This window comes from Denticeps clupeoides, chromosome 7 (genome assembly GCF_900700375.1).
Source record: "Denticeps clupeoides chromosome 7, fDenClu1.1, whole genome shotgun sequence".
In the NCBI taxonomy this organism is placed as follows: Eukaryota; Metazoa; Chordata; class Actinopteri; order Clupeiformes; family Denticipitidae; genus Denticeps; species Denticeps clupeoides.
In genome coordinates, this window is record NC_041713.1 from 10,711,053 (window position 1) to 10,726,622 (window position 15,570).

Genomic DNA, 15,570 nt, shown 5'->3' on the forward strand with positions numbered 1-15,570 from the left:
GAAAATCTTGAATAAGTTCAGAGCACATGTACAAAACCCACAATTCATCAAAACACGTTTACAAACCGCAAGTAAAAGCACCACAAATTCACATTCTAAGAGGGTTGGGTGGGTAATAAAATAAGTATAGTGACGAACCAGGCTGGTTATCTTAAGCCCCATACACACAACATTCCTAATTATTCAATAAACATATACCTATATAAAAAAATACCTAAGAAAACGATCTTAAAAACAGTCAGTACTGGTCGGCTCCCCCCCGACCAGTATAAAAACGAGTCTACCCAAACGGTCACACAAATTGTCCGACCGGAAGTGTGCGCACGTCGGTCTCCAAGCGCTCCAAGCGCTCTCCAAGCGAATCGCGCGAACACGCCCACGTCGCCCTCCGGAGCGCCCGGCAACAAACCCAGACAGAAGAGTTCCACCGCCGTTCCACTCGGTGCAAACTTCCTTCTGGAAGTCGGGCTACCAGATGGAATGGTTCAGGTCCACACACAGCGCGTCAACCGGAAATTACAACTCCCACGTCCCTTGAGGGGTACTTTGCTCGCGTTGTCTGCCACTGGCTGTAGCGCCCAATACCCAGTCTCCACCAATTAGTCCATCAGAGTGATTGAAAACCAGGCTGATGCAACACACCAGTCCCTGGTAGGAACATGGCTGGTTATTATTAGTGCTCATTTAGTCCCGGACCCATTAATGAGCGCCAGTCAGTCACCAGTCGTTTCATTCACACTCATTCATACAGCCATCTTGATAAATGTTAAGGTGACAGATTTCACCTTAATCAGATTATCATGTACAAATTTAAGGAGAAGGCTATGAAGTTATAATGCAGCTCGGCTTCACAAGTACCATGGAGGTAGACTTACGCAATGAGCAGTCAATGCTAATATACTAATTTGTCTTTGTCCCTTTTTGTGGGGCAGTGGTGGCCTAGCGGTTAAGGAAGCGGCCCCGTAATCAGAAGGTTGCTGGTTCGAATCCTGATCTGCCAAGGTACCACTGAGGTGCCACTGAGCAAAGCACCGTCCCCACACACTGCTCCCCGGGTGCCTGTCATGGCTGCCCACTGCTCACTCAGGGTGATGGGTTAAATGCAGAGGACAAATTTCACTGTGTGCACTGTGTGCTGTGCTGCTGTGTATCACGTGTGACAATCACTTCACTTTCAACTTTACTATGTGTTTGTCTGACGAATGATTAGATAGTAGGGCATAGATTGGTTGATCAGATGTGCTGCTGGTCTCTCGTGTTGACTCATGAGGGCAGGGTGTTGTTGAGGCTGAAGGTTGGAGAAGTTGCTGCTAGGTCTTCTTCTGTTCTGTTCAGTCGGGCTCAGTTGTTTCTTTGATTTTTTTTCTGCTTCCTGTTTCTGCTGCTTCTTTCCATTTCTCTTTCTGCTGCTCTTCCTTCACTTCTCTTTTTCTAAGTTGGCAATAGGATGCCAACTTTATCTGCAGTAAGACCACACCCCAAGTTGAGGCCTCAGCCAATGGTGTGATGCTGCTGGGAGGGCTAGCATTGCTTCTCCCCCTTGACCTTCTGACTGGAGATGAGCTCATTTTGATGCTCATTAATAGAAAGTGATTCAAGAAGTCCAAAAGTATCCAATCATCCAGGAGAATTAAAGAAAAATGTTTTTCTTTGTTCTCCAGAAGTTCTGGCGGGAACTCTGGGGGAGAGGTCTTGGATTTTTATGGCCCATTTGTCCCTATCTTTACATCTGCAGCTCTGTAATCCTTAGTGGTCATCTTGCCCTGGTCTGTGAGGGTTATCTTTGGAGGGAGATATGGATGTACTGTGGAATGTTCCCCTACAGGTGCATGGCGCTAGAACCCTGCCAAAACCCCATGAATACACTGAGCACCTTCCATAAATGTTTATTTGCAAATAAAATGAATGACATCCACAATGAAATTTGATTTGAAAATATAGGGGACCATGCTGTACAAAAACAAAAATGTAGCTTTTACACAAATGCAATGCGTTTAGCAAACACCGCTATTTAGCATGTGTACATCACTGGTTTTATATTTACGACATCGCAACACCTCGCATTTGTGGTACTGGCATTCCATTCAGTGCACAAGGTTATGAGCGGGCCACAAGAAAATTTTTATAGGTATGGACATGACTTGTTTAGACATTAATGGCTGTGTGCTTAACTATTTTGAAGGGATTGCAAATTTGCACCGTTAAACAAGCTGTACGCTGACTACTTTAAATTGTATCACATTAAAGTGTCACATCTTCAGCATTGTCCCAAGAAAAGTTAGAATAAAATATTTTGTGCTATTTTTGCTTTTGTGCTATACTGTATTTATTTGCTTGGCTTGCAGTGCTCTGACTGGTCCATGATGTGGGCATTGGTATTGCTTCCCCTTTTCCTTGCACTGGGTGGAGCAGTGGGACTATGGGCAGTGTGCGTATCTATTTTCTTAATTCTATTATAGAAACGTCTTTCAGACATCAGCTGAAGTCCCAGTCACATTTTATCCTGTGTATGTTTTTGTGTCATGTGATGTCTAACACATATCGCTTTCTTCAAATATTCCAGGTTTGCTATTGCAGTGTCAAACAATTCTGTAAATCTAACAGAGGAATTCCCCTATATCAGGTGAAATCTGAAACTCACTCGCTATTATAATAATTATTATTACAAAGCAGAGTATTGCCTGAAACCCGAGTTATGGATAGTGAGTGAAGTATATGAATCTGTCAGATTAACATGGTATTTTATGTTATATTGCCACACCCAGGATAACTCTCATCACTGGTGTTGGAACTAACCATGGTTTACATTAACTTTTGTTTTGAATAGCTCATTTTTTGATCAAGATGTTAAGGACTGCTGTATTATAGCTGCACGAGGAATGGTGTTAATTCAGCCCTTTACATCTCGAACAGCACATGTGGCTCTTACACACCGCAGAGCTGTGCGTTTTCCCAAATCTGCAATATCTGCTGTTTCCTCGGTGAGTTGTCTTGGAGAAAAGCAGGTACATCTTCTGCAGAGCTGCTTTGTTTCTGTAGAGTACGCATGAAGTGACCCACGCTCTGCCTCTCCAGCCATGTGGATAGTGGTAATTCGTTACCAGCAGATACTTGATTTGGGTGGAGGAAGACATGCTAATACAGCCAGCCTGGTGCTTGGGTTCATCTCCTCCATTGGAATCTCAGTCCTTGGCAACTTCCAGGTATATTTGTTTCCTGTCCCTGCCATTTTGTTGGTCTGCACTTTTGCACGTATCAACACTTGTGTTACAATAGTTTAGAAATCACCCACACCTCATCCAGAAATTACTCCTGGTGGTACCAGAAGATCCACACCTTTCCAACATTTCCAACATAAAGTAATAACAACATTGCGTGCAGCGTGAACATTAGCTCTTGAATCCAATTGCAATTTTTATGTAGACTTCTATTTAAAGAGTTTATGCTAATGACCTTCAGGTTGGAGATGTCTAACTCTAACTTTCTTTCATCTCACACAGCAATCAGTGGCAAAGAGCGTCCATCTCCTTGGTGCATTCCTGGCTTTCTTTTTCGGTTTGGCATACTTCTGGGTTCAAGTCTGGCTAACCTATAGGGCGGAGCCGTCGCAGGACCGCCGCTGGTTAGGGCCACTTCGTGTGATCTTCTGTAGCATCTGCTCTGGGTTTGTCCTCGCCAGTATCCTTTAAACACAACATGTCCAGTGTCTCATTTTCACATTTTCTCATATTTTGGGTAATAGCAACAAAAGTTATTTGCGACAAGGACAGTGGGCAGAAATGACACAGATAGCAAAGAAATATATAGTAATTTTGAGTTGATTACTTAATCACTTTATTTATTGGTCATTCAATTTTTACCTCTGGTAAACCATACACAAAATTACAACATTTTAGAAATGTTACAACATTTAGAGAATGTAGTTACCTCCAGCAATCATTAATTAGGCTCCTTTGGATGTTTGTGGTCATCCGTTAAATCATCCGTTTTGATCTGTTCAAAATGCTGCCCAAGTTGAAAACGAAATGTTCCTAGCAGCATGTGTGTGCATCACCGCAACAACACTTAATGTTAATGTCATCTCTGGAGTGACAATCATTGGTCCGACGGCAACGTATGTTGACTGTAGCTGATACACTCCTTGACCCATGATCTCAGTGGCCATCCTGTATAATACTGGCAACCGCTCAGCATCTGCAGTGTGCGAGTGGGTGCTGGTCATGAGCTTCTTTGCCCTCTTCAGCACGTTTGCGGCTGAATTCCGCCTCATTGACTGCCACCGGCTCACCGTGCAGAATCGTGGCACGGCCCAGACCCAAAACAACGCAGGCCATGACAAAAATTGTGAAATGCAGAGGAATGATGATCATCATCCAAGCTCACAAGTGTTCTGATGCTGAAAGTGCTTTGTGTTGATTCAGAATTACCTTCAATAGCGAGGTGTACAAACGAGATCTATATTTGTTCAATTGCTGTCTGTGAAGATGTATTTATACTATACTATACTATCCAAAAAGCAGGCACAAATGCTGTCAGGATTTTTGTGGTAAATTATGGCCACAACAGAGACACGACATGTCTCTGTTGGTGACAACATGGCCAGTTGCGGTGTTTGGTGGTGCAGTATTTCTTAATTTTTGATGTACCAGCTGGTGTGTAAATATTCAGCTGGTGTGTTTAATAAAAAATCTGCCAGTGTTACTGCCATGTACTTTTATCTTTATAAAAATGAAAGCTCTTTTCTGTGTTTTGGTGTCACAATGTTAAAATATGGGAGTTTTGAATGTTTGCATTGTTTTTTTCTTGCATTTTGCCAATAAATATTATTAATTAGTCATATTTAATGATTTTCATTTAAAAAATACATGTTTAATGACATGCATGTGTATTTTCCACCAACATATAATTTCAAGACAACACTCATACATTGAATTTACTGTAATTAAACATTGAGCCTCCAAGGTAGGAGGTTTGAGTTCCAGCTTTATGTGTGTGGGTGTTGCATGCTCTCCCTGCGTTCCTTCTGGATTTTTGGCGTGATGGGCTGCTATACCCAAGTGGTTACTGAAAGTTAATGGTTCAATTTATATTTTAATTGTATTTTGTCTAACGCCATAATATTTGCTCTCACACGTAACTTGTAATTTTTCCACCTCAACATACATATCTTGATGTGAAAATTACCCAGTCATAATAATAGTCTTAAGCAGCACTGCACACAACATGATAACAGAACAGGCATGAAACTTCAAAGCAGCTTTGAAACATGACTGACTTTTGCTTTCCTGTGAGGTAGAGCGGTATCAGGCTGTAAAGTAGCAGCAGTTTAACATGATGGACTGGACCGTGGCAAACTGATCAGTTCATTCGAGGGCTTCTGACAAGATTGTTTAAGTGCTTAAGTCATACTGTGCAAACACTATAAAAAAAATTACATTCAGAATGTTCAAAATCACACCAAACACATATGTATGCACTCTTTCTCCTCTTGTCATTGCAAGAGAAGTGGAGTGGTGGTCTTATCCGACCTGCAGCTGGCTGTGAACCCTGAAGCGGTAAATGCAGGTGTACTCTGGGTGGCCCCAGTTGGTCAGGACCCTCAGCTCTATTACATGGTACACGCCTTGCACTGACTCCTGTGAGAGAGATGAGAGTCACGACTTTACACACAGACAAGCTCTACTCCTGGAGATCTATGCTTCTGAACAAACTTCATCCAGGATTTAAACTGCAGGAGCACCAGTAGAACTGAGTAGAAGAAGTGGAGATCTTACCTCTAACTCAAACGTTTGAACAGGCCGTCCATCATAATCATAGACAAATGCTCCAAGGAATGTTCCTTTCTTTTGGTCAAGATCTGTCATTCCCTATTTAATAAAAATGAATCCAATTGGTGGCAAACACTGAATTAATTTAGCTAATTGATTTAGCTATAAGTATTAATATAAAAATACTCACATAAACAGCAAACTCTCGTGGAGCACTGGCTATGTGGCCGCTCGGTGACAGGATTTTTGGGAGGTGTTCCAAGGTCACGTGAGTCACCGTCACAGGGGATGACAAGGCGATGGTGATATAACCCTGACTGCCCTTAAATGCCCAGCATTTCCCAGGATGCACCTCTGGCTATGGGGTTAGCAGCAAAATGGAAGGGACAAGTAACAGAAGGAGTGGAATGTATGTGGGACAAGACCAAATTGGTGTTGCGATACCTGTATGACGGCACGGGGACCCTCAGCTCTGTACCACAGCGGTAACCCGAACAGGCTGAGGAATTGTGGGCGATACGTCTCAGAGCAGCGTGAGGCAAGGACACAACCTCCTACACACATACACACAGCCACACAAAAAACTTGCATTATGTTTAGAACACACACTCACACACTCACAGAATTAACACAGACCGAAGTGTAAAATATCCATGAACTCTGCACCTGAAGACTCAAGGGCGTGGTCTGCCATACCGATCACATCTGCTCTGTAGATGCTGAGAGCGCTCTGGACAATCTCGCGGACATCCTGAATGGTAAATGTTAACAGACGCACACAGATATACTCATGCAAATCAATCATCCACAATGTGTTATGGTGAACGTTACTCCAGAGGCGCTCACGTTAGCCGTGACGTAGCCGAATGCTTCCGTCTGCCGACTCTCTCCCACAGACGTCCACAGGTCGTTCCTCACATTCTGCTCTTCCTCAGCCAGGGTCTGCAGCAGACGATTCTCCAGCGCCATCAGGGCTTCCTGCAACTCTGGCCACATAACCACACCCCTAGAGCTTGTCTCCATCCACTGCTCCAGCCAATCAGAGACATTGTTCTTTATCTGGAATTAGAAAGAAATCTATTTGAGAGACTGTGGGGCTTTCATCACGGCAACTGCATTTTGATTGTGACCCTTACCTTCTCGTTTGCAGATTGTTGGATGTCCAGACGTTCCTTCAGTTCATAGCTTTCCATTGTCAGGGTTGACAGTCTACTCTTCAGCTCTGAGACTTCTTTGACGACTCTAGCTATCTCATCTCCTACACCAATATGATGGTCCAGTTCTTTACTGAGAAGGTCAAAGGTCAGGGAGGTCAAGATGAAATCCATGCCTCAGCCCAGATTTAGCTACTGCTTACGCCCTCAAACACAAAAGCAATAAAGTTATTGTGACAGCCACACACCACAGCAAACACATACTTTTTGACGAATTTCATGACGTCGTTCATTTCCGTTTTCAGCATCTGTTTTCAGAACATCATGGGATTACAAACATTTATCTTTTTAACAAATAGATCATATGTTGATATTGAGGGGATTAATAATGTCGTAAAAGAAGAAAACTGTCCCCCTCCACCAGTCTTTGCCCAAATAATGCTATAGATTCAGGATCAGGTACTCACCTCAGACATGAGTTTCTGTGACTGACTGGTCTTTTTCATTTCAGCCATTTCTTTCTAAAACAATAACATCAAAAATGTCTGAAGGTGAAAATTCTCTCATCTTCCTCTCTCTTCTGAGAATTTGTTCCCTATTCTTCACCTTTGCGTTGTCCAGTTCCCTTTCCCAGGTCTCCCTCCACCTCGCCTCTTTGTCTCTCAACTCTTTGTAAATCTTGGTTAAATCCGCCACTGTTGCAGAGCCCTACAGATAAGAAAATTCATTTATACTGAAAATATATTTACATAAACTTAACATATGACGTACCACATTGTGTTCATATCTGGTGCTGAGATACTTAGAGCTCTTGTCGTTGAGCAGGATGGATAATGTAAGGTAAGAGAACAAAAAACCTGCAAAAAAACAGTGACATTTTAACAGTTATGAAAAGCAAACATCATTATGGTGCCACTAGGCATATTAGTATATGCTTGCTAATGAAGAGAAAAAATGCCAAAATATAATTTGGTCTGATTAACAATTAAAATTTAAATTAGTGGAGACATACCAGAACCAATTAGAATCAACCTCATAAGAGCTGACAGAAGATTTCTCAGGGTTGGAGTTTGCCTTAAAGACAAAGTTGATCAGCTTTGAGATGAGAATAAGGCATTAAAACATTTTATTTTAATTATAAAGTATAGTATAGAGGCAACTGTTTGCAGACAATGTGTCATTGTATATATTTAACCTCCTTCTTTTCTACTGCCATCAGATTCCTCATTAAGCTCATTTGCACATTAAGCTCTTTGCACATCCCCTCCATCTACCTCAGTGTCATTTTCTGCTCCTTGCTCATCTGCACATCATAGTGTAATTTTCCTTGTTACTGTAATTACAGTTCATATTTATTTATATCCACACAAATCACTTTAGTCCTCACTAAAGTGTTATCTTTATTTATATTAAACTATTTTTATTATATGAAACTCTCATTTGTATGGACAGCAAAGAAATTATTTAATTGTACGCTTTGAATATGAGTCCTATTGATTTCTGAGCACCATTATCCTATAGCCTTTATGCTGAATACGTTCTGTAGAATGATGTATGATTAGCCTACCTGCTGAGAAGATCATCCACAAAGATGCTGTAGAGGTACCAGAAGATCATGGACAATCCAGCTGAAAGGATGATAAGAACATATCACAAGAAAAACAATCATAAACTGAATGAATATTAATAAACAATGTGAAGGTGCATTCTCAGCCTTCATGCAGGTCACCTGGAACCCATGGATGGTCAGACAATGGCCTCCTGCCGTGGAGTTTATGCTTCTTTCTCCAGGCTCTAGCTCGCTCTGTGTCTGAGATGAAACTCCAGTGTTTGTTGGTGGAATTAGATGTGGGAGTGGAGGTGTTGGCAGTCAGGCCAACTAAGGATGGATAGAACAAGGTTCTGCGACATGTTTCTGTTGGGACCACGAAAGGTGATGATGGCGATGGCTGAAGAACTGACAATCAAAAGCATCCAAAATAGATCTGCACTAGTAAAATTGAAGACAGTCAAGACAGATCTGGATGAAGACAATCTTTATGCATCACCTGTGAAAGACTCCTCAGTGGTGGAATAGATTGTAGAGATTTTGGGTGTGTCCATTTTGGGTGTGCTTTGAGACTCTCCCTGGGACCTGGACCGCTTCTTAAAAATTCTTTGTCAGGTAGAGAAAATGAGCAGAATTTGGAGTAAAGGTTACTAATTTACACATGCCTACACACACATGCAAGTTCCATACCTGACAGGGCTCTCACGATAGTTCACAGTCGAACTAATGCCATCTTCAGTATCCGTGTTGTTGGGTGAGTAGTAACCACTCATAATCAGCCTCAGACTGCGGCGTGGCATATCTAAATAATGTCAAGAGACACAGATGATGAAAATCCATGTTGCCCATAGCTGCATGTCTTTTTAGAGTGTCAGCACAGCCTTAAACACAAGGTGGCACCCATGAGCCACCAGTTCTTCTAAAATGATTCCATATCAGAGGATCAACAATTAAAATGAGTATAATGGGGAATAGGTTATTCAATGAACCAATTATCTTATTAGATATTAAAACAGAAGTGCTTCTTTAAATGTTGCCCTATGTTGTCCTAACTAAATTCTTTCTCATTTTTTGCACATCTTTTTCTTGTAAATCTTATCTAGGAAATTTAATTCCTTGCTAACCTCCCATAATTACACCTACACTACACTACACTATCAGTATACCATATATGGTGAATGCGTGTGTAAAATGGACTTCCTGTCTTATTTAGTTGATGCCACAATTCCACTCACCGGCTGCAGTGAGTCATAATAGTGTGTGACACATCAGGAAAAAATGAGTTCCTTCGCCCCTTTCCACCTGCCAGCTGCTTAACACAATAAGCTGGGGAAAAAAGTGGGGCTGAGGCAAGTGGCCGTGGGAAAAACAGTGTCCAAGTGATGTAATGACCGATTCACGCTTCCATAAATTGAGCAGCTGCACTGTTTCTGACCTGCATTTATCTCATTATACTACCAATGTACTCTGTATAGGTTCCAAGACTTTAGTTGGAGTGATCTGTCTGTCTGTCTGTCTGTCTGTCGAGACAAGGACGTCTACTGCCCTGATTAGCCCAGATGTCAGAATGCCAATCTTATGAGGTTTCATGTGAATGACTTCAGTCGGGCCAGTTCATCTTACAGTGCATGTACATTTATGGCATTTAGCAGGTTTATCCAGTGTGAATTACAATCAGTTTTTACAGGGACAGTCCCCCGGGAGACACTCAGGGTTAAGTGTCTCGCTTAGGGACACAATGGTAGTAAGTGGGGTTTGAACCAGTGAATTTGTAGTCTTCTGGTTCAATTGCTAGTGTGTTACTCACAAGGCTCCTACCACCCCTGCTACAGTGGTATATTTGATGGAACACGTCAAGGTAACATCTCATTGAGAAGGTCGCCTTTACTTCATATGTGTATATGTGCTAGCCATGGCCTTTCTTGTTTATCTTTGGACCATTATGGGAAGGTCCTGAACGGTGCAGACCCTGAACATCCCACAAGAGCTGCTGTTCTGGAGACTCACCAGCCATCACAGTTTGGCTGAAATCCTTACACTTACGCCTATTTTTCTGGTTCCAGCCAATCAGCTTCAAAGACAGAATGTTCACTGAGATTATAAAGCAGACTCCTATTTGTGCGTATTTTTAACTTTACTGGTAAACAAAACAAAACAGGATGAGAACATTGGTTTGCTGTTCTCTCTGTGGTCTGTCTCCAAACATTCTTTCACATAAAAGCGGCATCTCAAAGATGGACCACTGACAAGACATGGAGGCCAAACAAGTTACGGAATGCTCTGGGAATATTCTCAAAATAGCCATGTTTTAACATGGCTTTATTTATTTAGGAAACGCTGTAGGAAGTAGGCACCTTCTCGAACCCTGTGTCCAAAAGCAGTTCAATGCGATTTATGTGGGAATGCCTTGTTAAAACTTCAAAACAGCTTGCAGTCGTTTGAATTAAGTGGTCTTATATATGAATTAACATTAATTACCACAGCTAGTTCTGACTTGACATTCTGATTGGCCAGGGGACTCCAGGGACATACAAAATCTCACAATTATGGCACCATGATGCATTGCTTGATGGCTGCATAGTCACGCAACCAGCTGTTGCCTGCTGCACATCGCTTAGGAACAACTGAGCCAGCAATGGAACTATTTCATTGTGGATGCTACATCTGAAATACTGGTGCCTTGGGGCACAACACATGACCTTGGATACTGAATTAATCAACACTATACTAGGTAACAACAGAATTTTTTTTCGTATTAATGCACACTATGTGGATGGTGTATTTGTGTATATAGTGCATTTACCCATAAAATGAGAGTCTCCTAATCTATTTGGGGTGTGTGGCTGTGGTTTCTTTTCCTTGTGATTGGTTTGTTTTTCAAGTACTCAGGCCTTGTATTTACTGTATATTTAACCTATGCTGAAACCACCGTTTACGCCTGTGCTAGCCTAGATTACGTTTGGAACAATAGCGGAGCCCTACAATCAGGATGGACCTCCGATGTGTGCTCCCTATCCTTATCTCCACACACCCCAATTCCCGCTCAGCTTTCCAAAATCCACGTTACAGGCCTAGCTACATTTGAAATACCCCAAAGGTGGCAGTAACGGTGAGCGGAGTGTCCCTCGCCATGTGAGTGGGCACCTCCAGCCGTGATCTCATCTCTCTTGGCACGCCTTTCCAAAAAGCTGCCCTTTCACAGAAAAATGCCAGGCGCACCACATTCTTCCACCACACAAAAGCCCCTGTCTGTTCTGGCTTTTTAACACCCCCTTTCTTCCTTTTTCTAATATCATGCAATCAGACTAATTATATAATTGTACTTGCGCAGACCGAGTAACCAGCTACTCTTATCCGTGTGACATTAGAAGTCTGATGGAGACGACAGTGGGCAGTGGGCACTTAAGAAGATTGCTGAGGCTGTGGCACGGCTGACCTTCTGCAAATTTCCCCTTCTGCTCTTTATTCTGCCCGATGCAATTGTGATTGTGTATGAGGGTGGGGACTTTCTTTGGGCCAAAAACCCAGACAGCACTAGCGACTGGACAGGCTGGTGGGGCCTGAAACATGAAAAGGGAGGAACGAGAGAAACAGGGAAGAAGCAATGTAAGGATGCAAGGGCCTGGCATTTCAAGACTGATACAGAACAGGACTGTAACACACACAAGCACACGTACACACACACACACACACACACCCTAATCTCTAATTACTTTACATCCACACACACATACTTGGGAAGGACCCCTAGCACCCCTTGTCCTCTGCTGACTCTGGGAGATGAGAATTGTGCCACTGTCTCCCTCTCGACTGGCGTGATCCCAAAATTCCCTCTGTATGAGGATGGGAGTGTCTGCTCTTGCATGGGACATCACAGAATGGACTATTGTTAATTGCCAGAGACAGTGAGTAGGGGTGTCGGGGGTGTGCTAAACGGCGATGAAGTATTCCCTTAAACAATGCAGGCCTCCTAACACACACACGTTTAGTAATAAATGCAAAGACAGATTAGATTGTACATATGTTCTGTATGGAATGAAGATTTTCAACACTCTCTGTCATGGCATGCAATTTTTTACGTACCCACACAACACAAGTTTGACCGGGGTTTGGCAAAATAGTAGACAATATTACATAAGCCATGAATGTATTGCTTAATTTATATCGTACATAAAAATTTAAATACATGTGTGTCGGATAATTTTTCTTCTGCAGTACTCCTGGGAGGTCACATCATCAGCTACCTTATGCATTAAGACATCAGCATGAATGAAATCTGAACATGAATAACATGCTTATTAATTATTGGTTGATTTGTAGGAAGTTTTTCTTTAAATACTGCCTTGCAAAATCCAACATGGACTGAATACACTCCTTGCCCCAAGTAGCCTACTGTGTAAGGGGCAGTGGTGGCCTAGCGGTCAAGGAAGCGGCCCTGTAATCAGAAGGTTGCCAGTTCGAATCCTGATCTGCCAAGGTGCTACTGAGGTGCCACTGAGCAAAGCACCGTCCCCACACACTGCTCCCCGGGCGCCTGTCATGGCTGCCCACTGCTCACTAAGGGTGATGGTTAAATGCAGAGTTAAATATGCTGTGCTGCAGTTTATCACAATGACAATCACTTCACTTTAAACACCGTTGTACTTTTTCGCTTTAATATAATGCACCCTAAACTCAAACCTAAACTTGCATGTACAATATAAATGTGTGCTTTTCATCTTCATTACATGGTTTTATATGTATTGGTGCCCAACTTATGTTGAAGGCAAAGCTTTTGAACCATGCAGATTTGGAAGAAATAAAGATTCACATTGATGTGGGCGGTCGAGGGAGAATGGAAAGTGAATGTAATTCATATCTGTTACCACACTTCTCCCTCTACACCGCCAAAATCTCTGCCTTTGACGCTCGCTCTCAGCCTTTTTCTTGTACAATTCTATCCTCTGACCCCTGCTTCTTCTTCACTCTCTAGGTTGCATCAATATCACATTGTCTCTCCTTTTCACTTCTCGCATTTGTTATGTCTTCCCGTTCCTCCTGTTCCAGAGCACACACGCCAGCATTCACTGACTCCCAGATCACTGCGGAATACACTGCGACATGTTGTCAGTGAGACCAAAGGCGAAATCCACACCTCGTGCCAGACCGAGTGAGAGTGTTTGATCTGATCGCCCGGTGGTAATGAGAACTGTAAGAGCGGGGTTTTAAGCCAGCTTTTTATCCAGCCCTCAGTCACGTTATTGTTGCTTGTTGCCTTATTGCCGTGTAAACTGTAATTAAACGTAAGACGGACCCGAACGTCAGCGTCTTAGATGGTGATCCTTCCTTTTGAACATCAGAGACCTTTCTGAGCCAGGCAAGGCCTAGACATTAACTGCGGAAAATCAAAGCCCTTTTGATTCTCAGAATGTCTCATTGTTGTTCTTAGAGTTTTTTTACTTCTGCGGAGTGGAGTCGCCCATGTCTGTGATGTGGCTTTGACACGGTGCACTTTTTTTTTTAAAGATGTGTCATTCGAGCCTCAAGCAGCAGAAAGCACAAAGGTTTGGCCAAGAAATGGCAGGTGTAAGAGTGCAACAATCCCGCTTTCCACCAACAGTGAACAGATTTTTGAACTGAATTCAGTAAAGATTCTTGTGCTCCATCTACAGACCTATTGACATCAGCGGTCGGTGGAATCAGTGCAATGAAGGAAGGTATGCAAGGAGGGTGGTAGTAGCCTGGTAGGTTAGACCCTTGCCTATGAACCAGAAGACCACAAAGTCATAGTATCAAACGTCACTTACTACCATAGTGTCCCTGAGCAAGACATTTAACCCTGAAGGGTAACTGTCCCTGAAACTAGTGATTGAAAGTCACTCTGGATTAGGGTGTCTTTTAATGTTGTAAGTGTAAATGAAAATTTTGTCAAAAGACTCCAAATGGAAATAAATTGGTTCAGTCTAAACAAACCAATACAAACTCGTTCTGTATTTTCATATGGAAGCAAACATAATCAAAGCAACTTTCTTCACAAACCAAACACCTATGTCCCTTTACATTATTATCTTTAGGTTGTGGTCTGTGGAAAATGACTACTGTTTTGTTAAAGTCAGGAATGAGGGAAACAAACTCATCTGTAGTTTGGTGATGATGCCCAAACACAGCTAAATCAAGCTCCATGTTCATCACATGGCAGCAAACATAGAACTAACTGATTCAGTGCAGAAGTATGTATGCTCATTACAACAGTGGGGCAGTTTTATCTTGCATGGGGATACCCTTAATTTTGAGCATAGATGAGTGTACCAGTAATGTATCGCATGGAATGTGCACTTTCTTCAGCTACAGGTCCATTACAGTGCCCACAAAATGGAAAATGACCAGAAAATCATAGACATAACATTTTGGAGACAGTTTCTGAGGCAGAACATTTTCCCACCATAACCTTTGCATGAAGCTGAGTTGATGTGAGACCTTTTTCTTTGAATACCATGACCTTTCGGTCACATTCGGAGCTGAAAATGGGACCAGGGTGTCATAATGGGGACTGTTACATAATGTTGGTGACATTTCAGGTATCTGGCTGGTTCGGCTCATGTTCAGTGATGAATATATTATGCTGAGAACATTTACATTTACAGCATTTATCGGACGCCCTTATTCAGAGCGACTTACAATCAGTAGTTACAGGGACAGTTCCCCCTGGAGCAACTTAGGGTTAAGTGTCTTGCTCTTGGACACAATGGTAGTAAGTGGGGTTTGAACCTGGGTCTTCTGGTTCATAGGCGAGTGTTTTACCCACTAGGCTTTTACCACCCTAGAACATTATACACTGCTTTGTAGACTGCTTGTACCATGTTTACTTCCCTGCAAACCTAACAGCCGATGAAACACAAAATACACAGTTCTAGAAATAAAATTAAATAAATTAAATAAATGATTATGGTGGATTTTCATAATTAAAAAACAAATTGCTCTCACACTTTCAGTCAACGTTTTTGAAAGTAGATTTGAAACAGAGATGATCAGGTTCACAGCTACCAGTCAAACACACTTCTTAAGGCGTGCAGTGTGTCCTAATCCCTTTCTTAAGGTCCCTTCAGCCGTGAACATTTTT

The 15,570-nt window shown here is 42.3% G+C and overlaps 2 protein-coding genes across 2 annotated transcripts in view; one reads left to right on the top strand and one right to left on the bottom strand.

Annotated features, from left to right (window-relative positions):
- Positions 1-2,363: 2,363 nt before the first annotated feature.
- Positions 2,364-4,394, top strand: tmem150b (transmembrane protein 150B). The gene is made up of 6 exons (XM_028985944.1): positions 2,364-2,428; positions 2,564-2,623; positions 2,914-2,981; positions 3,076-3,203; positions 3,501-3,678; positions 4,159-4,394. Exons 1-6 carry the CDS (start codon positions 2,364-2,366, stop codon positions 4,392-4,394), a joined length of 735 nt encoding a protein of 244 aa, XP_028841777.1.
- LOC114794132 (SUN domain-containing protein 2-like) overlaps positions 3,822-15,570 on the bottom strand; it is a 29,769-nt gene continuing 18,020 nt past the window's right edge. Inside the window, exons 2-17 of the mRNA XM_028986485.1 lie at positions 9,162-9,273; positions 8,971-9,077; positions 8,652-8,879; positions 8,490-8,550; positions 7,935-7,996; positions 7,694-7,779; positions 7,529-7,630; positions 7,390-7,443; positions 7,187-7,230; positions 6,905-7,055; positions 6,615-6,827; positions 6,435-6,519; positions 6,213-6,322; positions 5,959-6,126; positions 5,775-5,867; positions 3,822-5,636 (exon numbers count right to left, since the gene is read on the bottom strand). Coding sequence (XP_028842318.1) covers positions 5,520-5,636; positions 5,775-5,867; positions 5,959-6,126; positions 6,213-6,322; positions 6,435-6,519; positions 6,615-6,827; positions 6,905-7,055; positions 7,187-7,230; positions 7,390-7,443; positions 7,529-7,630; positions 7,694-7,779; positions 7,935-7,996; positions 8,490-8,550; positions 8,652-8,879; positions 8,971-9,077; positions 9,162-9,271 — 1,791 coding nt within the window. The 5' untranslated portion in view covers positions 9,272-9,273 and the 3' untranslated portion in view covers positions 3,822-5,519. The remainder of the gene's footprint in view (positions 5,637-5,774; positions 5,868-5,958; positions 6,127-6,212; positions 6,323-6,434; positions 6,520-6,614; positions 6,828-6,904; positions 7,056-7,186; positions 7,231-7,389; positions 7,444-7,528; positions 7,631-7,693; positions 7,780-7,934; positions 7,997-8,489; positions 8,551-8,651; positions 8,880-8,970; positions 9,078-9,161; positions 9,274-15,570) is intronic.